Below are 27,517 nucleotides of genomic sequence, written 5' to 3' on the forward strand. Positions count from 1 at the left end.
GAGCAGCGGGGACGGTGCCGGCTGCATCCACCGCCCAGCCCGGCGCTGGGGACAGCCATGGGGAGCAGCCGCCGCTCCAGCTGCCGCGGAGAAACTCCCCTCCGGATGTCGGCTGCGGGTGGCCTGGTCTGAGCAGGAGCGGGAGGAGGGAGAGGAGGAAGGGCCGTAGCAGCGGCGGACTGTGCAAGTTGCGCTCTGCCCTTCTTCTCGCCGGCCCGTCTCCCACCCGCGGAGCAGCATGCGGACTGGCCTCCGCGCTCTCTCAGATGTGCTCTGGCTGCCGCCGCCTTCAGTGCATCCTGCTGCTGGCAGCGCTCACCCGGGCGCTGGATGAGACGGGAGCAGGGAGATCGCTGCTGCGGTCCCGCCCGCTCCTTCATGCGGGCTTCTGCTCCGGCGGAGGTCGCACCGCCGCCGCGGAGGAGCCGGGCTGCCCTCCCGCCCCGCGCCCGCCCGCCCGGGGGGCCCGGATGGCGTGCTACCTGGTCATCAGCTCCCGGCACCTCAGCAACGGGCACTACCGCGGCATCAAAGGCGTCTTCAGGGGACCGCTCTGCAAGAAGGGCGCTCGCTCGCCGGTAACTGCCACCTCCTCGCCCCCTCCCTCACTTGCCCCCCGCACGGTAGGAGCGGTGCGGGCGATGCCCACGCTGGGGGCGGCCGGCGCGGCTGCGGGGGGCGCGGGGCGTGGGCGCCGGTTCGGTCCCGCTCTGCGGGGCCCCGGCGTGGGCGCTGCCTCGCCGGGCGGCTCGGAAAAGTTTCTCCGTCGGCTGCCAGCGAGTGGCCGCGGGGACGGGGCTGGGGGCGGTGCTGGCGTTCGGCAGTGGGGCGGGGGGGCCACGGCTTCGCTGGGGTTATCCGTGGACCGCGTCTCGGGCTCGTGCCCAGGGAGAGGTTAATTTCTGACGCTTTGGTGAGAAGTTGGAGGCTGGTAGAGGGGAAGGCGCCGTGTCGGCTCCAGGTGTCGCGGTTTAGTACCTTGTCCAAGGTTTTGACGCGGCGGAGGAGGGAAGCGATCGCTCTCGTGGATTCGTGTGCCAAAAAATGCACTCGCGAGTTTGTCTAAGGCGCGTTGTGAACTAACTGTCTAGACCGACGTCTAGGTAGAGCACGCGTGAAGTTTGGGGGGTCCTGCGGAGACCGCAGACCCGTCGAGCTACCCTAGACGGTGTCCGTGAGTCGCTACAGGCGTTTCGCAGGGGCGAGCGGGAGTCCTGTGCTGCCGGGGGCAGCGGGTGCCGGGGGCAGCGCGCAGGTGCCCAGGCGGCGGCGATGCCCCCCTGCCTCTCTCCGCCGCTCCGCCGTGGCTGTGGCACCGTAAGCGCCCCCGTGGTCGCCACCGAACTTTCCCTGTCACCGTGCCGGGTGTCGGTGTGTGACACACGGAGGGGTACGGACCTGCCATCCACCCAGCCTGCCTTGCACACCCGTGCAAGGGACAGCCTGAGCCCACTGGTGGGGTTCCCTGAGCTTCGGCAATGCCAGGTTGTGCCTCGCAACACACCTGCACCCGAAATACCTTACGGGAACTGAAGTCTGCTTTCTCTTTCTTGACTTCCAATGAACAAAAATGACACATATTTCACTATGCTTCCAAAATCCCTTCTGTGTTGTGCACTAGCACTCTCATAGAGCGCCTGCGAGTTCTTCCCTTGTGCTGCTGTGCCTGTCGTGTGCAGTGTCACACAACTGCGCCGCAGTTCACCCATACCATCGATCAGTCATTGGCTGAGCTGTGCTTGTCTTCTTTGACCCATGGAGCTCATCCACTTTCCACTTGCATGTGTGGAACCCCAGAAATGCAGGCAACATTTACTGAGATCTCTGTTTGAAATTAGGTCAAATGGAAAAAAGATCTCAAAGATGTAAAATGGGAACAAGCTTGATTGTAAATACTTCTGATTTAGCTGAATTCAAACAACTCATATTCAAGTTGAGTAGTATCAGAAGCCTGGGAAGATACTACTCTCTGAATATTATGTTCCAAATCCTTCACTTTCAAATTTCTTTCCCTTTTTAACTGCCTAGTGAATATGCACACCACTCCTCTCCATCTAAATACTTCATGAAATAAATTTGTCTGACTCCACTAACAAATCATCATTTTCAACACAGGTCCACTAAGAAATAGTCATAGTCCTGCTACCAGGTAGGAGCAATTTTTGTTAGTATGTAAGTAACAGAGAAGAAGACCAATGAAAATTCATGTTCCTTATTCTTTAAAGGTGTATTTTTTTAAAAAGGATTTTGTTTTAAATTGAACCATCTTAGTCTTAAGCCAACCATCTAGGGTTTAGTGGAAAAGGAAAAAAGCTATGAAGTTGAAAATTAATCTCAAGTCTCTTTCACTGTAAAGAAATGCTCTTTCATGTGATTTTTCCAAAGTTTGAAAAAAGTAGCAAGGGCACTTTGTATTACTTTTTACTAAGACAGAACATCTTGTTTCCTAAATTTGTATTACCAGGAGTTGCTGTTTTATATGTTTTGGGGCCATTTCTACAGAAAGGACTGAATTTTAGCAATCCTTAGCTTTCATTCTGAATTCTTGAGGGAAAAAATTTACTTCTCTACATATATTTGCTTTTTAAAAATTTATTCTTTGTTTTCTTCTGCCTTTTTTAGTGGCAACTCTTTGAAGCTAGTCAGGCTTTTGAGGTCATTGGCTAAGCCCTTTGAAGAGGGAGTGTTGGACAGCTCATGGGAGTAAAGGTGCCTGATAAAGTTTTATTAATGCTGGGTAACTGTAGCATTTTCATGTGTAACTTTTTCATGTGTTCGATATTTTGAATTTACTATTTGTTTATATAGGCTATTTTCATATTTTGATACGGAAGTTCAGATTTTAGGAGATAAATAAAGGATGCTCAGTTGGCACAGAGGATAATAGCTTGCTATTAAATACTGAAAGCAGTGAGTAATCTGCATGTGTCTACAAATTTATAACTTTCCAGACCATATCCCTCTTCCTTATCAGTGTGCATAAAGTTGGTTACAGTGAATAGCAAAAAACATCACCTGGATACATTGTTCATTATGGTGTGGGAGTCATGCATATTGAGATTTAGTATTGACTGAGGTAGTAAAATTGTTTTAAACATGAAAAAATGCCCCACACAATGCAAACAAACTCTCCAACTATTGAGTTAAACTTGGGACCACTTCCTTAAGAAGGAAGTCTTAGGCAAGTGGCATTTATTTGTATTCCATGTGCTGTGCTTTTATTCAACCCTCCTGATTATAAATTTGAAAGGTACAAGTTATGTCTTGCAGTCATTTTTAAAATGTTGAATTGGAAGCAGCCTTGAAGATTTGATTTTATCATTTGTACCATTAAACAATCTTCTGTTTGTACACTATGAGTGATCTTATGCATGAGTCTATGTAGCCTTTAATGGATAATATGTACCTTTCTATATTTAAAGTATTCTGTATTAACAGACCATGAAATGTCAGTGGACTTAAGGCTATGCTTTGAGAAATGAGAAAAGTGGTGAATATTTTAAATACCTTTATCAAATTTCATGGTTTTATGAACAAGGATTTTTTCAGTCTGGGTGTTTATGTAGTATTTATTTAGCATGCTTTGCTATTATTGTACCAGAAACAATTCTGGTCCTTCTTCCTGGTATGCAGAGAGACCTTTAGCTGTAGCAGTTTGAACGAGAACAAGATACACAGAACTACAAGGATAACACACTTTGGGTATGTAATGAATTTGTCGTGATGCTGTCATAAAATCCTTTAAAAGTTTAACTTTGGCTTTGCCCATTTTTACATATTGGAGAAGGGACTAGCTGTGAATATCGTGAAGTTAGTAGTGATGAATTCAGAAAGAGTAGAATTAGAAGCAGTCACCAGTAAATCCTTTATCAGTGGAGTCTGATGGAGTTACATGGGGAAGGAAATGCTGAGTTTGAACATGAGGCCAACATTACTGAGGATAATGGACAGTAAGCCAATGAAAGAAGCTGATCATTTTAAAACACAGCTGATTCTGTGCTTTAAGCTTTTATATTTTATGCGAAAAGTTATATTCAGGAGCATATTATGAGCAAATTTTCTGTCTCTGAAAATTGCTGTTTAAGGAAATTCATTATGATCCAGAGATATTACTTACACTTCAGAGTGATGATAGGATTTTTGAGTCCTGAATAGATTACATTGATCAGTGTACCGGTTTTGCTTTTTGAAGGCATGATAGATAACACTGTCACACTCACCCGCAGCCCAACCTGCTCAGAGATTTACTGCCATGCTTCACAAGCGTGGCAAAGCTGGCACTGAAAAGGACTTGCCTGCAAAACTTTTAAAGAAACTTCCAGGATGCAGCAGAAAATGGTACTGGGAATTCAGCAGATGGCCCCCTTGCTTCTGAATAATTTCTAAGCCAAGGATGTTATTAGGGTACACTGTTCTTCCTGTGGCTTTTTAAGATAAGATATAAACAAAGTCTCGTTTACTACTCAGTATTTAAAGATCCCCTTGTATTTTGAAGGAAATAGAAAGCTCAGAAGACACAGTGCCTTAGCCAATTTCTGACTTGGCTAATTATTTTTCTTCCGTTGTTCCCTGCAGCTTCAGCTGAATACAGTATTTTTCATGTACTTCTCTAAGCTGTTTTCAAATAAAGCTGTCAAGCAGCTGCTCCATTGCACTCGGTGCTTGCCTGAGTTCTTTGGGTTGTTGGGGGCAGGAAAGGCTTTTCTGTTACACAGAGTACCTTTAAAAAAGCACAGCTCTCACCCCATGTCCAGAGGCTGCTCCAGCAGTTCTAATTAAGTACATTGCAGGTACTTGGAAATAATGATGGTTTAGTAAATACTGAGCCATAAGCAAGCTGTTTTAGCACTACAGCAAATATAACCAGGACTGACTAGCACCTTAGCACTCTCTGAAGCAGGCAACAACACAAGGCACTTGGAAACTTTGAAAACTTAAGTGAGCCTGAGGACTGAATGACTGTAAATAGAGAACAGGAGGGACATGGCATGGGCAAGCTATCTCTGTCTGCCTGAGATCAATGCTAGAAACACAGGCATAGCCAAGCCTACCACAAAGTGACAGTATTGTATTTGCCACCAGCCGGTGGCAAACACGTCCCAGGCACAGTTGTCAGAAAGCAATTTAAAGGCTAGACATGGTGTATGTGTACCATGTGAAATATGGCTTAGGTGGCAGCAGGTTAAAGGAGGAGCCATCATATACCTGGGTGCTTACTGGAAGACCAAAAAACTTGTGCATTTCTGACTGCATCCTTTAGCACTGTGACTGCACTCTCAACAGCACTGAAAGCAGAGAGGAAGGGCATGCTGCAGCATTACAAGGAAAATGCATGAAAAGTAACATTTAAGTTAGGAAATAGAGTCTAAAGGGGCTGATAATAAACCAGCAACTAATAAATAGTCCTACAAAAGGAAAGGGGGAAAAACCCCAACTGCACTAACAAATTTTGTGGAAAGGAAAAAAGGGAGAAATCGTAAAGAAGATGGAAAATTGTACTTTCACTTTTCTGTGCCAAAAGTCTCTGGCAGCTGCCTCCAGCAACAGTGGCTGCCTGCCAGGGGGGATTCTGTGCACTCTTCTGAAGGCTTGGAGCTGGCTCACAGAGGTATCTGCCTTACACAAACCAAGGGCAGGCACTCCTGCTAACTGTTTCTGATCTCATTGATTCCTGGCACTTTGTGTCTCAGAGTGGGCTGAGTGTGTTTCCTACCAGCCCTCCTGTCTCCACTGTGCTGGAGAATATGAGCATTCCTGCAGCCCACATTGCACCTTACAGTGACCTTATTTCCTGATTTCATGGTTCCTATTATGGTGCTTTTTGTGCAATTCTGCAACATGTGAGAGGCAGAAAGAACTTTCAGAAAATGGGAATGTGCTTTGTGCCACATGCAACCTTGCTGCTCATGACTTGTATTAAACCGGGTTTTTGTGGAATCTATCACTTCTGAGCAATTTTGATTCTAATTCAGTGAGTGGGTAGCACTTTGTATGTAGCATTGCAATTAAATTTAATCATCTTCAACCAATTTCTGCTGGGGCCATTTCCTTCACCCACGATTAGCAATAATGTTAAACAGGTGCTTTATGTCTGACAGCACCTTTCCAGCAGTCTAATATTTTTATTGGTCCCTCAACTGAGTTTGTAAACCCAGATCAATTCTCTGTTATTTTGCATTTGGCAATGCTTGTTTGTCCATTAGTTCCAGAATTATTGCCATTACATCCATTTACATTCTCACTTTCAGTTCATATGCATTTTACTCACCCAGAGCAGTTTAGTGAGTTTTCTTATTTTATTTATTTTTTTAAATTCAGAACTGTGTACAAATTTGAAAATGAATGTAGAGACCTAGTGATTGTGAAACAGGTGCTCCCTTGGATGGTGGTTTGAGCTACCCAGGCTCTAAGCATCAAGGGCTGTTCCTCTGCCTGTTCAGCCCTGTTTTCTGGACTCTTCCCCATGTGTGGTGTCCATGGTATGCACTTGCCTGGCTTTGCTGGGGAGGATGCTCCAGTTCCTTCTGTCTAAATGAATGCTTTGTTTCGACAAGTTTACAAGTAAATAAACTGAGTAACCTCAGTTATGCAAATGCTTGCATGTGAGATTAGATTCCTTGAAAAGAAAACTGTGGTAAAAAAAAATAAATCTCATCATCTGAATCTACTTATTCCCTATCAAAGTTTTGCAAAAGTCCCCTGTAAAAAAACACCTAAAGGGAGAAGGAAAAGAAAGCTTTTAAAGGCTGGCCAGAATGTAGGCATTTTCCCCTCCTTGAGTTTTTCTGGTGCATTGTATAGCCTTGGGTTGCAAGGCTTGGGGCTTTTTAGTTTGAGCATTTTTTTCATGTGTGTGTGTGTTTTTGTGTTGGTTTTTTTTTTTGGTTGTTTTTGTGGGCGGATTTTGTTTTGTTTTGGGTTTTTTGTGTTTTTGTTTTTTTGGGTTTTTTTTTTTGTTTGGTTGGTTTGGTTTGAGTTTTTTTTTTTTTTTGTTGTTGTTGTTTCACTTTGTTTTTTTTTTGTTTGTTTTTTGTTTTATTGTTTTTATTTTTGCATTTAACATGAAGAATCTTTGATAAGTCTTTTTATTATGTCACAACTGATCACTTTAGAAGACTCAATCATTACCTGCAATTTTTTACTCACTTGTCCTAGGGAATATGTTGACTTTTCTGTGGAAAAAAAAAAAAAAGACATTCAAAATATTTTTATCTGCATGTTGAAGTGCTTTAATTTTAAAATCCCAATGTGCTACACTGTGAAAGGTTTAGTTTTACTGCTTTATGTGTCTATCCATGAAAAACAGTGTATCACATTTATTACAAAACAGAGCAGAAGCTGTAGACCCAGTTTTAGAGTTCAAGAGTTAGGATCTCACTATCTAAGTTTTGTGCACCTACCATGGTAAAAAAATGGATTAGGAATAACTTGCGTAAAAGATCAATTTAAATTTATTAAATTTATTAACATCAAGTTAATGTTAAAAAGAAGCACAGATACATGCATGCACTTGCAGGAACCAGAATTCCCAACATAACATGCAGTAGCATTGAAATCCAGTTTGACCCTCCCAAGAATTAAATGTTCATTGGAGAATTAGCCATTTTGTAAACACATGTGCGTGCAGCAGTCTATGCATATGAACATATCTGAATAGCAGTAAGAGGACCCTTTAAAAGAACTTTTTAGCATCCACACTGACAGTTGTAAGCACTGTTTTCTGAAGATTCAACCTGCTCTGCTCTTAGCCTTTGAACCTGCCAAACTCTGAATGAAGAGTACTAAAATGATTTGGTTTATGTTGATAATCTGCATAGGTGATATGGCTACTGCAATATTAGAGCCAGATATCTAAAGTTCAGCCCTGGATTTCTGTATTTTGTGTGGGCACACATTACTGCTTGTCTTGTACAATCAGCTGCAGGGCTCAAGTATCAAGATTAGTCATGGGGTAGGTACACACACCTGAAGATGCTCTTCACTGTGCAGAATGTATTGTTCTGTGCCCAGTCATAAGGCACTTTAATGACAGGTTTTTCTTTTTTCTTTTTTTTTTTAAATACTAGACTAAATTTATGTGCATACTAGATAAGATGTAAACATCATCAAAATTTTGTCCCAGTTTCATAGTTATGCATAATGATAATTGGCAAGTTGTTTCAACTAAAGAAATAGAACTATAGCTGGGGGATTGCATACAGTTCTGAAACAATTCATACATTAATCAACTCTAGTTGATATCAATTTTTCAATTGATGTTTTCCCTGGAACATATTCTAAAACAGATTTAGTGCTTTTGTGTCAACAGAAATATTCTATCAATATTCTGCTCAGACTGAACTGGAGAGCTGTATTTGGTGTCTTTGAGAACACTGTCAGTTGTAATCAGCTGTAAATCTGTAGCCTTCATTTCCAACTTAGACTGCAACATGTGAGGAAGGCTTGAGAAACTAGATTAGAAAGTGTAAGAAGAGAATTCCCTAAAATACACCCTTTGATAGCAAAATATTTTCTAGATTATATTTTGGGGTTAAAATTATAACTGAAATCTGTATGAATACTATGATCAGAGGGTCTGCTAGAAATGCGAATTCTAATAGTTATTAAGGTGCTCTAAGTATTTTTTTCAAAGAAAAGTTTTCATATTCAGATATTTATAGCTCTAATTTTATTAGTTTTATGGGTTCCAGAAGTAACCAGTACAAGTTGTTCATCTAAACCAATCTTCATTTTTCTGTGCTAATCATTACATTTTCAGTTTAAATATGACTTCTGTGAGGTGTGTAAACTCTGACCATGGACTTTACTGGGAGACCTAAGAAGAAGCAGAATGTGTATATTTATGCCACCCTTTGTTAGACACTAAAAAACTCAGTTATGATCTTGATGTATTGAGCCTGCCCTTGAGCAGTCTTTGATTGCAAGAAGCTTCTGGTGATGCATTGCAGGTAGACAGAGAATGACTCTGCAGGATCCTGGCTTGGTTGCTTGGTGAACGTTGGGTCCAAATGCTGGCTGAGGCCAGTGGTCGGTGGCCTGGATGATAACAAGGATTCCTCAGCCTGGGAAAGGCCCTGCTGACTTCCACTGATGGCTCCTCTGTGCTGGGAGGAATTATGGTGTAGGAACACAAAATCCAGGATTCCCACCACCCACGTGGCCGCAGGTCTGTGCCAAACAGCGGCTGAGGCATGAGGTGTCTCAACATGGGGAGTGGCTGCCTGGTCTGATGGACACGGATCAGCATCTGCCCCACAGCTATTGAGGACTAGTTCAGGACAAGAAACGAAAAAACATCATCGTGTAGGTCCCCAGAGGGAACAAACTCACAAGGTGATGTGCATGCAAGCAGTTTGTGTGTACCAAATAATAAATAAACATCCCATAAATGTCACTGAGTACATATGCAGCTTCTCCAAGCTGTCTGAATGCTTAACTGCTGTCCTTACAAAGCTGTACTACTGCTCTTCCTGTATAGAAGTCCAAGGCTGCTTGGTTGTATACATCTACAGGCATTTTTTCCCTTTTGTAATGTTTCAATTTACACATACTTCACTTTAAAGAGAAGATAGCAAAACCCATATGAAACAATAATTTAGTCAGAGAAATGAAGAAAAATCAGGTTGATACTCCATACAAAGATTTCAATTTTCATTTGAATGGTAAATGCATCCTTGGCTATTAAATATGGAAAAGAGGCAATATAAGGAGAGGCAATGTTGGAGACACTGCTTATTCACAAAGAAGTATCACTTTTAAAAAGCTCTTTTTCTGGGAGTGAGTGATAAATTTTTGTGATGACTAATAATGGAAAAATCACAGATATGTGTTCTTTGATGCAGATGTATTCATATCCTATAAACCAAAAATTACATTGCAATAAGTATTGAATATATAAACTTGCTGATTTTATACTTTGTTCATCTTCTGCTGAAGACCTATTTATAATCAGTGTATTCTATACCATGTGCAACAGGAGATTCTTATTGTGTATATATACTGCACAATAGATATGTTTTATTGCTTAGCATTATAATAAGCATCTTTTATAAGTTAAACTTCCAAAATAGAGATCTAATATTCTGGTTATTTATCTCAAAAGTAAACCCTTCCCAAAAAATGAATAGAAAATGACCTTCAAATTTATTCCCTAGAGGACATGTCTTATTTGAAGATGATAACACTTGGTGGATAAAGGTATGCCTTTCATTTTGGCTACATTAATAAATCTTTGCACTGGGCTTTTTATTATATAAAGAAGATATGATGACTTGAAATAGAAGGTTGTATCCATATGCCATGTTATTGCTTTTAATGGGGAAAGAATAATAGAGAAAATAAATTCATTGAGTTCTTTTTTCTTTCTTTTGACAGCTATCTGCTGTTTATATTGTTATTTCTTCACCTTACAGAATCACTGAGGTTTCAGGTGATTGAATTTGATTTCTGTGGGTTGTGGAATCAGCCTTTAAATATTTATGTTGATTTGCATATATGACAGCTTTCATCAGTAAAGACCATTATAAACAGCAAATTGGAAGAAGTTAGAAAATTCCTTTCCTTGAAAGGGATTTAAACAAGTTTACAGAATGACTTAACAGAGCTTGCATAATCTTCACAGTCAATAAAAACCAAAGGTAGAAAAATGTGCTTAAAATCTACAGCAAAAATGTTTTGTTTCCACTGTGTGTTCTCGAAGACTTGCTTTTTAAGCTATAGCAAATGAGGATTACTGATTATGTACACTTAGAAACATCCCAGTAGATGAACAGTTTTCAAGACCTTTCTTTTTAAATCTGAAGTTCATCTGTAAACTTCAGTAATAAGGACATTGAACACCTTTTCCCTCTACTGAAATACAGTTCCTTATCCCAAATATTTCCCAAAACATGTCTCGTAGTAATATTTTTCCCTGATGTTCTGACTAGCACTGTTTGAAGAACAAAATTATGATTCAAAAAGTGCTTGAAATATATAATTTTAAAAAAGCTATTTTAACTGCTGTGATTTATTACTGTACCAGGCAGTAAATTTCAATTAAAAAAAAAAAAAAATCCCAAACTCAGCAACCCCATGCTACCCCAAACCATGCCCCCAAGCATAGTAAAATAATCAGCATGTGAGATCACCATGAACTGATGAATCACTGACAGCCTTTCTTCCTATGTCTGCTCAGGTAAAGTTCAGATCTTGACCTTCTGCTCGCCTGGGAGCCATTATAGAAACCATAACGAGCTTCCTGATGGCCTTTTAAGAGTAATATCTGATTAAGTAATTGTAGCACCTTATGCTGAAGTGTTTTAAATACTCAAAGACTTCTGAGCCTCTTCCAACAGAAAAAGGCATGTCTGCTCAAGTTATATGATTAGAAAGAAAATGTTCCTTTTTATCATTGTAAGAGGACTTCTCTATGTTTATTCTTCTAACCTCTGGCTAATAAGGATGGTGACTGCAGGCATTAGACATTAGACAGCCTTAAAAAGATTGATGCTTCTGATTACAGCATACTATAGGATAAATTGTAGGGTTCAAGTCTCTCATGGAGTTAAAAAGGATATGTGGTACCTGAAGAAACATAATGGTGTCAATTTTCTACTTGATGGTACTAATATATTTTGATAAGATCTGCATATTAAGAAGAGCCCTCAAATACATTGATTTAGTACTGCAATTGTACACTACTTCACAGTGAGGAGAGCAAACAGCAAAAATGTGAATCCTTGCCTCTGCTCTGAAGGACAGTGAACAAGGACTGTGGGCATTACAGCTGGCAGGCGTGGAGAGGACTGCTTTCAGAAGTGATTGGTGAGAGGGACCGAAGGGGGATAGTAAATGTGAACAGGGAGGTTAATTGCAAAGTAAATGGGTTTGCTACAGAAAGCACTGAGGCTCAGATCCTCAAAGGCAGTGTGTGTGCATTAGTAAACAACACCAGGGACTGTGCCAGGCATTGGAGCTTAATCAGCTAAACAATGAAATTGTGAGTGTTGTTTCCAGTATGTGCTGTTCAACAAGTAGCACTGCCCCAAACATTTCTTGGAGAGAGTTTGGGAACGAGGGTAAGGCAGAAACATTAACATTGCTGCAGTTTCAATTCCAAGAGAGTTTAACAGCACTGATGAGCTGCTCAGTGACAGGTAAAAGCCTCCTTTTTTTTAACTGACTTTGAAATCCTACCCGTGTATGGAACTGCTAGCCACCTGCAGGGCAAACCTCTCAGACATTGTTGTTCCCAAAACTGTAACTGTGCTTTGAGACAATGGTGGGTGTCATAAGTCAAAATTGTGTTGGGAAGCATTGTGAAAAAATCAGAAATGATGGCACCACTAGTGCTTGAGCCTATGTCTGTGTTCAGTTACCAGAATAAATACAGCCTGGGCTCCAGCTCCATCAAGCTCTGCAGAAAATGGGACAATGTCTTGGGGTGTTGGGACTTCTGAAGATTGAAGGGTAGTGGCTGGATCTCCTGACAGCAGTCTGGTGGTTGGATCAGATGAAGCAGGTGGGTTTCCTCACAAATCCCATTACAAATCTGTGTTGTGCTCCTGACAGGAGCATTCCCAATAAATGTGATATGCATATGCTGACTGGAGGAGAGAAAGTTCAGCTTCACCATTCAGGCAGCAAACTTCAAAGACAAAGAGCAGATGAGAGAGTATTGGTGAATCATAATGAGCTTCTTGGAGTACTTTTTATGGTTTCTTAAAGAGTTCTTAAAATTCACAGGAAGCAGACATGCATAGCGACTGTTCAGGGTGTAATTTTAGCTTATGTAAATCAATCTGTTAAATTGATTACATCTTCTAAGGCTGTTTTATGCCAGCAGGATTTGGTCCTGAGATTTTATTTAGATTTTGTTTAGTAAGTAATGTGGCTCAAGTTAGTGAATACTAGTTGCTAGGACCTCCAGGGTGGAAGCATCACTGTTATTCAGTTCACAGAATTTCAATTAGAAGGAAAATGCAACTGTGCTCTAAACATAAAACCTTGTTTATTTTTGCTGGACTCTAGAAAGTGACTCTCTTTTCTGGATTACTGAAACACAAACAATGCTGGTTAAATACAAACCATACTGCTATAGCAAAGGTATTCAAGCAGTTAATGTAACACCTTTCTCTTTATGGAGCTCATCTTTGATTTGCACACTTCCCTGAGATAACACAGTTTGACTCAGAACTTGCTGCTACATTCCTTATCCTCATAGCAGGTAGGTGTTCATTCAGAAGGACAATTATGAGTTATTCACTGTGGGATGATGGTGTTATACTAGATATTTTAGAGTCTCATCATAAGTAACATTGGGGCCACTTAATTTTAGGATCCCGATTTCTGGTTGAAATTAACCAGATCTTACTAAAATACACAGAAAAATTACTTTTTATCTTTCCAGAAGAAAAAAAGCTCCTCAGAAAGCAGTTGCAACTTTTGCTGGATTACAAATGCAGAGCAGTGCATTCTTGAGATGTGAATTAGTGATCACACTCTATATCTCAATATTAGCTAATATTAATCCTAATCTAGTATTAACTTAATACCTTAATATTAAACTAATATCCAGTTCTCTGCTGTTACAATTTTTGTGCCTGAGTGAGTGACTAGGCTAGTTAACCAGTTAACCTCAGCTGGTTAGTAAAGTGAGCTTTTGAGCTTGGTGCTTTGCTGGACAAAAGGGATTCACCTTTGAGAGGTCTTACTGCTGTCATGTTCTTGATGGCACCATTCAGTTTCTTATGAAGGACAAGTGTCATTTTCAGGTTTAATTTGAAATCTAATGCATTATCCTTTATTAATATAAAATGGATTTTCTGGATTTGTATGTTTAGCTGCCCTGTTAGGGATTGCTGTTTGCTTATTTTCCTTTAATTACAGTGTTGCAATACTGTTAATTTTCTCTAACATAATATATACCAGAAACTTGCCAACAGTCATTGTCTGTAAGGCTGCTTGGGGAAGAATCCTGCTCTTTAATGGCTTCAGTGGGATCCTGTCCTCTGATAAAACAGGAGGGCTGGCATTTATTTCCACATAAGATGCGTTTCTTCACAGGACTAGAGAGTCACTGTGCAGTTTGAGTCCTGCAGGTGAGTGCACAGGAGGAATGCTGTGGGAATCTCTGTGACTGCAGGTCACTGGTTGCTGGGAAGCTTTTGAGCTTGGTGCTTTGCTGGACAAAAGGGATTCACCTTTGGGAGGTCTTACTGCTGTCATGTTCTTGATGGCACCATTCAGCCAGTGAGAGATCGAGATGTCTTGGTCTCCTACCTGAAGATGGTAAATATTTCCATTGTGGTTCTAATCCAGGAAAATGACTTCTGTGGGTATGCCAGTGGACTTGTGAGACTGCTTCAGTTTCTCCAACTGGGATGGATTTATATGATGACTTTCTGCTGGCCCATTTCTTGGTACATCTTCTAGCAGAGTTACACACGTGCACTGTGGTACCTACAAGGCAGTGCTCTGTCCAAAAGTGCAGGAGGAACCAGCATGAGAATAATGAGGATGGAATGGTGAAGGGCTGGGATACTCATCCTGCCAGAGATGCACTTGGAGTTCATCATGGTTCAGCAGCCAGGAGGTGATGTGAAGAACTGCCTTGGGAAGGTGAAAGGGGAAGGAAAAAAAAAAAGGGGGGAAGCAAAATATGAGGAAACATACTTTTTTTTCCATTGGTTTAGTTTTCATAATGCTAGCAAGCTAGCAAAGGTAGCATCCAGAAGGTATTCATCCATGGCCAAAGGTCTGCAACATGATAGCAGATCTAAAATAATTGACACAAAGAAGTAAAAGCTTTGGAAAGCAGAATTTTGGCAATTTTGAATGAGGATATTTTTGCTCTCCCTGTAGCTAGTTAATGAATTAGTCCACAATTGCAGCTGGAAACAAATCAGCTCTTTCACTGTGATATTTAGCCTTCTGGCACTGGTTTAATCTCACCTCCAAAGCAACTGAAACACAGATACAGATTACATAGGATTTTAGTTAATTTAGGTGTACTTACTCTCTGTGTGTGTATAGGTTACAGGCAACGTGATGGAGGGAGGGCTGGTTTTAGTATGCAGATGGGTGAACTGCCTCCCCTGCATCACTGCAATTCCAGTGTTTTTATTAGTATGTGTAAACTATAAACTGTTGCTCTTTTATCACTGTGAGTGGGTTTATCACAAACTACAAGTTGAAAAAATGCAGCTTTTGTCAGGGAAATAAAGAAGAGTTCCCCTCTTCAGGTATGATGCTGAGAATGGTTTTGAGTAAAGGAAGGAATGAATCAATATCTTTTCTAGTTGCAAGACCACACCTTTTCATGGCAGGTACGTCCCTAGGAAGTGTGGTTTTTAGGCAGGCATGTGCAATTATTTATGTCTGAGCCATTAGTTAATATTGGCAAAGTGTCACAGGTGCTCAAGTGCTGATGGCAGGCTGGGGACAAGAAGGCAGCAGCAGGAGGTCGCTGCTTCATCCCTGCACCAAGGGCTGGCATTTTGCACAGCTAGGGGTCAGAAAGGTACATTATCTACCCTGTGACCAGTGCAGGAATGAATTTGTGCTTCCCTGAGCTCTGTCAAGGAGTTTTACTGAGTTTGACTTTCATGATTTTCAGCAAAATCTCTTGAAAAAAAATGTTTATAGAGAATCCTGGCTCCCATGCAATTACTCTGCCATATGCAGTGGCACATCTTACTCATTCTGTGAACGTTTTATGCTCCCAAGGGGATTTAAGAGTAAATACAATCACAAGTAAAAACTTAAAATACTAAATTAATTTTGTGTTATACACACAGAGTGATGGATAATGTCAGTTCAGGGCTTGATCCTGCATATGTTGAAGTTGAGAAGATTTCTTGGTGTTATTTTGGTTTATGATTGGCACATAAAGGTCTTGATTTTTTTTCTAGTTGTATAAACCCCATGCTATTAAATAAATATAGGCATAGCATATTAACAAAAAAACAATGGCAAATAAGGAATGCTTCAATTAATATGTACTATAGAAGAATATAATACAAAATTTGCCACAGCATTTTTTGCTTTCATGGAGAAAAAAATACATTTGCAATTCTATAATTATGTTCTGAAAGAGAAATTCAGTCAGATTACTTTTGGGTCATTATATTACCTGTGTTAGAAAGTGGTAATTGGGGATTACTCAGTTTCTATGAGGTTTGGCTTAACAGCAAACAAGGTTAACATAAGTGGTTGTATAGCCGAGTTAATTTTAAATGATCTTTTGGGCTGAGATATTAAGGCTGAAATGCCTTTAAAGGAAACTAAATGGAGCTTGTGCTTTGAATGTGATCTGATGTATAATTAGATTTCTCCTACAGAAAGCTTAGAAGCTGTAATCCAGTGCTCAGAATCAACAGCAGAACTCTGTCTTTTTAAATTTAGAAATGTATAAAATATAATGCAAGTTGATTTCAAAGATTTACATGCATGTAAATGTGAGAGCATTGGAAGGTACTGTATTTAAAACATGGAAAAGTTGGGATTACGCAGGATATAGTAAATGATGTGAGTTTTTACTCTAGGTGGTTGGGCTATTAAAGAGTGTGTGTTTGGGCAGTTGGTATTGTTAGCACACCAAACATTATCCATATGAGTTCTTTTAAAGGCTGCTGTACCTTTGCTAATATCTTGTAATTTTTGAAAACTGAACAAACTTAACACACTGCAGAGGTTGGTTAATTGATTTATTGAGAGTTTTTGTGACCAATAACTGACTATTTCTCTGTATCCTTATTAAAGAGATTTTTGGAACTACTTTTTTTTCCCCCTTTTTTTTTCTCTCAAAAGAAGGAAGGCTTAAAATGATGGCAGTTTTATATCAACATTTAGGCCAGCTTCTTTTGGCTGATTGTTGAAATGGGGTTGCTGTGTTCACTCATGAAGAGAGAACAATGTCTTTTTCACATGTACACTTCCCATTCTAAGTCATCTTGAATTAAAGTTGCTGAATGTTCTATGGCAGAAAGAGCTTTGAACGAAATTTGATTTTATCTTTCCTTACTGCAGCCTGAGGCTAAGAGTAGGACATGTAGTGTTTTCACAAAATAAGAGAAATCTTGTGGACATTTGGCCACCTTCCTTTCCCTCTGTATTTATGCAATAATGTGGTAAAAATACATTCAGCAAGCATGGAAAAGGGAAAGTCAGAAGAAAAGGAAGGTTCCAATGAATGCTGTATGCAGGAATTGTGTCCATGTGTTTTCCTGATTGCTCCTGGGAAGCTGCAATGTGCCTTTCTCTTGATGCTTGCTGCGTGCTGGGTCAGTGCAGTGTACACCCACAGCCAGAGACTGACAGAGAAGGGCCAAGAGCAGGAGGTCAGGAAAGGAAGGCACAAGGAGGCCAAGATGACCAAGTCCCCTTCCCAAGGGCACCTGTGCAGACAGGACTGCACCATGCAGCAGCTGCAGTCGTTGGGAAGCTCCTCCATTAATCTTGAAGGGAAGCAGGAGGCAAATGGAGGCGGCCTGTTAATGAACTTCTTCCTGTTAATGAACTGCTTGCAGAAAGCAAAGGGACACTGTGCATGGAAGCACTTAACATGATCCAGTTTCTCGGCCACTATATCTAAATACTGCTGATGTCTTTCCAAGATATAAAAATAAAGTACATTTTCACTAAACCTAGCGAAGAAGTGATCTAGTATTCTCCTGATAAAATATGGTACTGTTACTGGAGAGGGAAGAAATGTGTGTGGGGAAATTAATGTTTAAATTAAAAATGTATATTACATTTCTATACATTCATTTTATGTTAATATTAACAAGACTAAAAATTTATCACATTAATATTATGAGAACAGTGTCAGTAATTTTTGCCTGGGTCCACTGGTAGCATATCTGTACTTCACTTGACACATCTTGGCTTGGAAAATTTTAATGAGATTTCTTCCTTTTCCAGTCAGTGAAATTTCTTGTGCAGCTAAGTGACTAGCTGGTACTTGACTTTGGAAAAAAATAATAATACATCAACCTTAATGGAGGAGAATATTCAGGCAGAACTTGGGTGTTAATCACCTGTATTAAGCTCAGGATAATCTAAAAGTAGCAGGCCTCTGGTACTGTCATTAATTATTTGAAGTAACTACATTGTGAGCAGTCAATCTTAAACCAACAGTTTTGAGTTTACAAGGTGAGGTGCAATTCCAGGCTGGGGCCTTTCAGCACAGATCCCTCAGCCTGGGGCTGTCCTTGAACTCAGAATTTGCAGTTGTAGGTGGGATTCACTTGTGAAGGTGCATTTAACAGGGAGTGTCTTTGAGCAGCTTGCTGGGTGAGATCACATGGTATGTAGCATGTGATTGTTCCTGACCATATAGGCATGATTTCATGTTATTTTAAAAAAATCTACTCCCTCTTAATCAGTGGGCAAAAGAGAAAGTAGATTATGTAGTGTTTGCATGAGAATAAGTGAATGGTTTCGTAAAATCTACCAGAATATTTTTGTTGTTGTTGTGATAGGCAATACTTTATTTCTTGCACAAAACAGTAAAAAAAAGAGAGTAAATATTAAAGGGCATTACAACGTGTAAATGGATTGTTCATATAATGCTACATGACACCTATCCTGGAAATGAAGGGACAGGGGTATATTTTCTAATGTTATATCCTTAATTCTGTCATTTATAATGATAGGAAAGGTAATGAAAACTCCTTGTTGAAGACAGCTCACAAAAATGATAAGTGAGAGCAAATAGGTGACACATTGGAAAGAAGAATTCCTGGTAGTTAGAGATGACAGAGGAGGTCTTATGTGCACTATCTATTGTGGTTCTATGCCTGCCTCCTGGATAACTTCAGCAATTCAATTAACCGATATGAGCCAGTGTTTCATCATCTATAAGAAGCAGATTATACTTACCCACCTCACAGCATCTTTATAATTGATTTTTGTAAAGTGCTTTGGGCTTCTCAGATGAAAGGCACTTGTACTAGTGTCAAGTATTATTATTATTGCTACTAGTAGTAGTAACAGTACTTGTAATTTATACTGCTCTTGTCTGTTCATGATGCTTTAAGTAATGCATTCCTGCAGTGCTCTATGAATTAGGTACATGTGTGATTTTAGAGATGAAGAAATTCAGCAATCATCATCCAGCTTTGCCATTTGCACAGCGTTCCTAAGATTTTGAAAAAAAAACAAAGGTGAAAAATCCTAAAGTATAAACATCTGTGTCATGCTTAGAGCACTTGTGGGAAGGTGTTGATTAGGTTTGGGACTTTTTTCAATTAGAAGGACAACAAAACACACTGCTCACAATTTCTGGGAAGCTTTTTAACCATTGAAGTCCATGAAAGCTTTCCTTCTCTTCCTGTGTTTCTGAATGCCAAAGCATAGCCGTGTTTCACGGGCAGGCTGGATGGAACTCTGAGCAAGTTGTACTACTGAAAGGTGACCCTTTCAGTGGCAAAAGCATTGGAACTAGATGATCCTTAATGTTCCTTCTGACCCAGGCTGACCTGATTCTATGAGTCTATGTTTCTGTGTGGTTTTTGTGCTCTCACCAAGCCTGCGTTTCCAGGCACTTTCAAGAAATGGTGCCTGGCTTGGCAAACGTGGAGCTCAGCCAAAGGTCAGTGCTGGTTAACAGGGAGTCCTGGGAGTGTTCAGGACTCTTGGCAGTGCTCTTAGATAATCTTGAAGTTCAACACATTTTTGCTACTCCAGGCTTAAGATTGATCAAGAGATTTTGGACTGTCTTCTGGTTGAAAGGCTTAAAATCCATTGAATTCTGTTTTAGATACCTAATACTTTGTGTAGGAGTTGGGATTTTTGCTTTGTTTTGTTTTAACTTTACTAAATCTGTCTTTTAGTAATCATCTGAGATTTTAGATTTTTTTTCTAAATGTACACATTTCTTTAATCTGTGATAACTTGGAAAACTGGATCAAATACCACAGTAAAAAATACTTGTCCTCAGTTCCATTGCTGCCTTTGGTGTGGGCTCAACAGCTACAGATGCCATTGCATCTGGACGTGCTGTCTTCAAAAACAGCTAATTTCTGAGATGGCAAATGGTCTTTGATTCACAGCAGCAATGGGCTTTGAGGCTCAGGCATTCTTCCCATGTTCAGCAGGTGTCTAAATGTCACTTACTGGAACTGAGATGTATCTATTGCTACACACATAGGCAGAGATGATATAAATGCATGGTGTGGACTCAGGCAGCAAGCCACAGTTTTAATGCATTTCAGATATAACTATAATCAAACATAAACTCTGTTCAGTTTACGTGGATATAGCGTGATTATACTGACATACCATAGAGAGTATGAGGTATTCTGGTCTGTGCAGAGACTCTTTTAAGCAAAGAATTGGGATGGATATGTGATCTGCTCTTCAAAAGCCTTTTCCTAAGGCTTCACAGGAGGAGAGCTGCAGTGTGATCATGGGCTACAGCTCATGGCTTTATCCCTTGGTTGCCTCTGAGGACTGCACTGATTTTATGGCCCTGCTATGGATGTCCTCCAGTGAGTTTCTACTTGAAACAGAATGAGGTATAAATAGTTTTCAATGCAAATAGCTTTTGGGGTTTGTTTGGGGTTTTTTTTGCAATCAAAAACTGAAATCAGATTTATCAAGAGAACTTGTTGGCCGCTGTGATCCAGGAGACCAGTTGCAGCTCAGGATCATGTATTTGGGATGTACGTGATTTGGGGAGTCGGGAAAACTTGGTTTTGAAAACAAAAGTTCAATAGTTATTTATATGCAGACAATCTCAATGAATCATTTATGTAGCACATTTGTAAATGAGAGCTAAATGGGACTCAGCAGTTTGTGATAAAAAGCAGATACCCAGAAACATCTCATTTTTTAAGTATCGCATTCCCAGGTCATCTCTAATTAGAGCTTTGGAAATCTGGAAGTAAATGTTTCTTCTTTGAGTCCTAAACAATAAAGGTTATCAATAGCAGCAGGCTGCTGAAGTCAGCTTGTATGGCATAATGCTTTTAATGGAAACAGTAACAGGTAAAAACATCCTGAGTTTGAAATTCAGTGCAGGCACATCCTTCAGGTTTGCCTGAGAGGTGAGCTGTCCAGAGACCTCTGTGTTGGTCATGATGGTGAAAAACTGGAAAATGACTAATCACAGAGCAGGTTAAATGCACAATACTCAGGCTTGGGTTCTGTGTGTCTCTGAGACAATCTTTTTGCTTTCTGCAGACTGGCAGGTCCAGGGTTCTGCTACCTCATGCAGCAGAGAGAAGGGTGCAAGAATTAATGAAGTATTATGCATAGAAAGCATAATATAGAGAAAACCAGCAAGACTGCCTTGTGCACCATGTGGGCTCTGCATCTTCCTGCTTCCTTACTTCTGCTCACCAGTGGAGCAGCTCCATCCACTTCCACTGCCATAGGATTTTACTTTTTGCTTCAGAAAAGGGTGTTTCTGTAACAGGTGGTTGTCACATACTCCCTATGCCTAGTTTTCAGGATACTATCTTACTGTACTTTTTGAAAATAAGATTAGCCTTGAAAAGATTACCTGAATCAATAGCTTTACTGGCACAAATAAAAGTTAAATTATTATTTAAAAGCACATAGTCAATGCGCAAAATCATTAGTTTTGATGTAATCCTCATTTCTACGTACAGCATTTTCCATAATTTCTCTTTAAGGACTAGTTATCTCCTACTTTTTAATCAGATATATGCAAATATGTTTTAAAACAAAGTCTGAAACATTTCTTTTGCATATAGCTTAAAATTAACCAAGTTCTAAAATTGCATACAAGTGTTATAATTTAAATACAATTCCACTTTCAAGCTTGTACAGTAAGGTATTTAAAAATCTCTCATGTATATGGACATACAATGTCAAGGTGTGTCATTAAACTGCAGAAAATTGTATTTGATGCTTTCTTGATGCCACAAAAGATGTTTTAAAACTTGTTTAATGATCTTCAACCTCCTTTCAGGTTTAAACTTTTCAGGACAGTTCGGTGCATTAGATCCCATTTGATGAAGTTAGGTGAAATGGAGCTGCACCAGGAGATATTTCTGTGGCTATATTCTATTGTGGGTTTTATATTTTTATTTTTTAATATGATTTCTCCTCCATATTACCTGAGGAGATTAAATTAAGGCACATATTTCTGAATAATTACTTTTTAAATGTACACCGTGAAGGAAATCTCATGCAGGCCATACTTTAATATACAAGCATCAGTTGTCATCTGAATGTTGAATTTTACATTTTTTTTGTTTTAACTTGCATATGGTTTTAGGGCAGCCTTTCATTTGCTATACCATAAAAATAATTTGTCTTTTGTTTGTAATACAATTCCTCAGTTCATAATTTTTCTATAGGCTAACCAGCACTGTATCTACCTTAATATTGATGAAGTCTGAGTGATTCAGGTGTGGTTGTGATGTTTTATATATTTTCCCTTTCCATCAAGACTTGAAACAGGGACTCACTCATCACTTAAAACCATAATTGCTGAATATACAGAATGTTTAATGGCATGAATATTGAAAGTTTTTTTGTGAAAAATGGTCTAGACACCTAAACTTACAATATTTGGTAGTCATTGGGTTCCTAAAATGAACTTATGTCTAGATAGAAAATACATACCCAGAATCTCATCTTGCTTCCTCTAGTTTTATAACCTTGTAGCTCTGTGGATGTCACAGCTGTTTTTCAAGAATATTATGACTATCTCTTAAGTTTGGAGAGTGTGGCTTGCACCCTACTGATATAACTTACATCAGAGTATTATTACCTGTCCTTTAATCTGGCATACTGGCACCTGTGTAGCATGTGAAAGAATATGGGGTGCTGCTGCTGTGCCATCGTAGTGGGCAGTTTTGCATTTTCATGCAGCGAATCTGTATATCCAAAACATTCTGACTGTGCTGGTTTGGCTGGGGTTTGTTTTCTTCACAGTGGCTAGAATGGGGAGGCATTTTGGGTTTGTGCTGAGAACAGCTGACATTTGGGGCTGCTTTAGTTATTGCTAAGTGGGGCTTGCACAGAGCCAAGGCCTTTTCTGTCTCTCACCCACTCCCCCAGTGAGGGGCTGGGGGTTCATGGGAAGCTGGGAGGGGGCACAGCCAGGACAGCTGATCCCAGCTGACCAAGGGATATCCCATACCATATGGTGTCATGGTCAGCATATAAAGCTGGGGGAGGAAGAAGGAAGGGGACAAAATTTGGATTTATGGCATTTGACTTCCCAAGTCACTATTACATGTGATGGAGCCTTGTTTTCCTGGAGATGGCTGAGCACCTGTCTGCCCATGGGAAGAATGAATTAATTCCTCATTTTGCTTTGCTTGTGTGTGTGGCTTTTGCTTTCCCTACTAACCTGATTTTATTTCAACCAATGAGTTTTTCCCTTTTACCCTCACAGTGTCTCCCCTATCCTGCCATGGGGGAATGGATGAGAAGCTGTGTGGGGCTGAGCTCCTGGCTGGGGTTAAACCTCAGCACTGTGGATAAACTTCCTCTGAATGTGTGTGAATCTCCTGTGCAGTCTGCAACTCTCAGCCACTACCAGGCAGGACAAGAGCAGTGGGCAGATTCTCTAAGGGGTTTAGATTACTCTGGAGCTGGGGAAAGAACCAGCTTCTGCCTGAGGACATAAGTTGGGTACAATGTCCTTTTATGGAATCTTTGTAAGGTGTGATATAGCTGAAGAATATGCAACCTTTTAAGACAGGGTAACATACCAGGAATCTTTTCAAGTGATGGAGACAGAGAATTTTGCAGGGTAGAGGTAAGAGCTGCTCCTCACACCATTTACTGTCAGATTTATAACAGATAACAACATAACCTTTTGGTGTTTTCCAGATGCAAGCTTCCACTATTTACAAAAAAACCACTTGAAGCAATAAAGTCATGATCATAATTAAAAACTGATGTGTGTATTAAATATGTTTTGCAATTAAAAGAAGCAGTTTCAGTTAAGTTTGTCATCATCTGCTAGATGCTAAGAGCCTACATAAAATGCTCTAGTAATTGCAGGCTTATTCTTGTGGACAAATGCTTAGAACTCTAGATTACTGTGCAGCACTAATTGGTCTCCTGACTGGAATAGTGTTGTGAAGAAAATAAATGGGAATAAGGAGTAAAATAATCTCTCATCTCTTAGGTAGTTCCTAATATTCACATATTTATTGCTATCTTTTCTGTGATGGGGTAGAAAAATTTTCAAGCTGTTCTCTTGAATCACTTACATCTGCTTTAAATGTTTACATAGGGGATGAAGTTAGTTATTAGAATCCATACACATAATACAAAAGAAATTTAATACTAAAATGCATATAGATTTTTTTTTCTTTTTTTCTTTTCATTCAACTCAAGGGGTGCTTATCTGACTTATTGCATATTGACTGATATGAAAAGCTGCTCCAATTTCAGGTCAGTCTGATTTTTTTTTTTTAATTCTGTCACTCATGCCTAGTTGTAGAAAATCTATCTCCAGTTACATGCTTGAGAACAGGTTTACTAATCAGTGCTTTGGAAGAACCTACTCTAAGGCATGCTGGGGGTCATTAGCAAACAAACTGTTAAGTGAACTCCTGTCCTTCCTCTCCCCCAAGGTCAGTCTAAGCCAGACACCCAGTCTGCCCCTTCCTAGTCTCCAATTCCTCTATGCCCACTGTAGGTCACTACACTCCATCCAACCCAATTCCTCCAGACAGGCAATGGATGGGGCCTGAGAAAGTCTGTTCCACCCTGGCTTGCTGAGGGAGGTAATTGTTTATTGTGAGTAGGATTGTGCCTACAGAAAGAGGAAAACAGATGCAGACACTACTGAATGGAGTGGGAGATGCTGTTTGCTTTAAACCCAGAGGGTAGGGGTTTTAGGGATATGCAGTCTCATAAGAGAGAGCCATTAATTTTTCTAGGAGTCTTTTTAAAAAATGCATTTTACAATGGAACAAACAAATAGTCTTGTCTTGCAGCACTGCGGAAAAGAAAAAGAAAGGTGAGATCTTTTTTCTGTATCTTTGTGTTTTTCATGTCTGGTAAATCCCATGATCATTATGAAATGAAATACTTTTCCAGTTAGCTATGTTGTGATTCTTTTTTTCTTGCGTTTCTTCCAAGTGATTCTATTATGTACTTGTAGGCAGAGTTAAGCTTTTTGTTATTTTCCATCAAACCAAGAAATTGAAGTGGGATGAAACCAGAATAACATGAGTTTAGTTTATGTATTAAAATAAATAGGAAACATTTTTTGTCTATTAGGCTGATGGCAGGAGTAAAATTAAATTCAGCCATAGAGTGCAGAAGAGCAAGATTAAATCTGTGATGCAGTGTGGTTTGTGAGTGGAAAAGAATGATTCCTGCATATGTTTTACAACATCTGAGTGGAAACACTGATTCTGCAGCTTGGGATAGGAAATATAATCAGTGTAGCTGAAGCCAGGCATCTATTTATCTTAAATTAATCATTCTCCAAGTAGGCAGTTGATATCCTAGTGCTATGTGCCATCCTTTTTACATTCACGCAGCACACATTAAACCAAAGAGCTGTTACTGTAGGAGCTGAAATATATTGCAGAACACAGATAGTAAATGTTTAAAAATACACCAACACTTCTGTATGTTCAGTTGGCAATTAAACTGCATTAATATTTTTTTCTTTTAATACTTACAATTATTAGACACTTGGAAGCAGATATACTTACAAGTTCTAACAGTTTTCACAAGAATAAAAATTAGTTTTATGATCTTTAAATAGAGAAGAAAAGCTATGAGTACATTTCAAGCTAGAATATATTTTGTTTATGCTGTTTAGTTCAATGAAATTTAGTTTCGATTTTCTCCAATACGTCAACAAACAAAAATCTTAGAGTTATTTCTAATGTTTGAATTCACCAGGAGTGGATTGAATAAGAGGAGGACAATTTTTTTTCTGTTTCAGTTTGGATACATATAGTTTAATTTAGGAACAAAATAATTCAGTCAATAGCAATGCTAAAGAGAGAACTGCCTTTGAGGCACAGTTTCTCCAAAGCATTTAAATTTTAATTTCATTCTAGGACAGAGCCTGAGGTTTTGTTGGATTTGACCTCAAATGTCATAAGAACAAATGAAATAAAATTATAATTTACTGTGTCCTACTGCAGATGTAGTAATTAGAAGAAACTAAAGGGAAGAGGAGACTCATCATTAAGTAAAAAGCAGGAAATTAAGCAGACATTTTCTCTTAAAGCATAATTTTCTTTCTCTTAAGTATTGATGACATCTGACAGTAATTGCCTGCCAACAAAAGTATTGTAACTGGAATCTTATTTTCTTTGATTTTGAAATCAACAAATTGATTTTTTTTCACTGAATTCTTTTTTAAATCTTCTTCCAAGTTTTCTTTGTTTCTGGTTTTGAATCAAAGCTACTTAGGAAAAAAGTGATAGTAGGATTTAGAAATCCTAAACGGAAATTTTAAAACATTGTTTTATCTTTTAATATTTTCCGCAGCTTTTTATCTGTGCCATGCAGTATGTATGCAGACAAATTCTCATTTTACAGGGAATTTTGCATTTGAGCTATATAAGCTCTCATAGGTATTCACTCTCTTCCTATCCTGACCACTCTTCAGATATGCCACACTGAAACAGTTTTGAAGGACCTGACACCCCCAGATTTTTAACCTTCCTTGGGAGATTTTGACTGGACATTTGGAAGCATCTCTTTACTCAGAGGGGTTGTCTAACACTGGGACAGTCATCCTAGAAATCTGGTCCCTACCACCATCCTGTCAGTGTTTAAGGGGCATTTGAACAATATCCTTAGCAACACGTTTCAGCTTGGTCAGCCCCTGAGTGGTCAGGACTAGATGATTCTTGCAGTTCTTTCCAACTGAAGAACATTATTCTATTCTATTCTATTCTATTCTATTCTATTCTATTCTATTCTATTCTATTCTATTCTATTCTATTCTATTCTACTCTATTCTATTCTATTCTATTCTCCAGAGTTTGGAAGTAAGTGGAGCTATAAGTGGAACTACTCTATCTGCAAGTATTTGAAAAAATAGGTTGTTTAGAGTTTGATGAAAAACCCAAATCAGTGAGTATCTTTATTTTGACTTTTGGATTTTTTACACATACAAGGATGTTGTGAAAAAAAAAAGAATATGGATTTAAGGATATTTCCATTTGTTAGGAGCATGTGCCAAGGAAACCACCCTTTAGAAGAGGAAAAATCAACAATGGAATTTTATCATCCAGGTAACAAAGCAGGTTACCTTGTGTTAATTGTGACTGAATGTGCAAAGCTGCTTAAAGGTCTGTCATATCTGTAGCTGGTCATTGTGATATTTCTTTTGCTTATTCTGGAGGCTGCTGTCAGAAAAGGTAGAAAACATGCAAAATGCAAGTTTTGATGTCAAAAAAGTATCAAAATGCACCCCTCATTGGGCTGGTCTACTCTCATTCTCATATCTGTACAGAGACACCATACAGTTGACTGAGGCAGAGCAGAAAATTATTATGTACTCAAATTAGTATTGCAATGCCCAAGTACACTTAAAAGGAGATTAAGATACAAGAGATCTGAT

At 39.5% G+C, this 27,517-nt stretch overlaps 1 protein-coding gene across 2 annotated transcripts in view; it reads left to right on the forward strand.

Moving 5' to 3' along the window:
* Positions 1-266: 266 nt before the first annotated feature.
* Positions 267-27,517, forward strand: part of ZNF804B (zinc finger protein 804B) — a 226,027-nt gene continuing 198,776 nt past the window's right edge. The window contains exon 1 of one of the 2 annotated variants that reach the window (XM_054639562.2): positions 267-623. In XM_054639562.2, the coding sequence (XP_054495537.2) occupies positions 267-623 (357 nt within the window). The remainder of the gene's footprint in view (positions 624-27,517) is intronic. The other variant, XM_077174704.1, reaches the window with a different exon arrangement.

Source organism: Agelaius phoeniceus, chromosome 1 (genome assembly GCF_051311805.1).
Source record: "Agelaius phoeniceus isolate bAgePho1 chromosome 1, bAgePho1.hap1, whole genome shotgun sequence".
In the NCBI taxonomy this organism is placed as follows: domain Eukaryota; kingdom Metazoa; phylum Chordata; class Aves; order Passeriformes; family Icteridae; genus Agelaius; species Agelaius phoeniceus.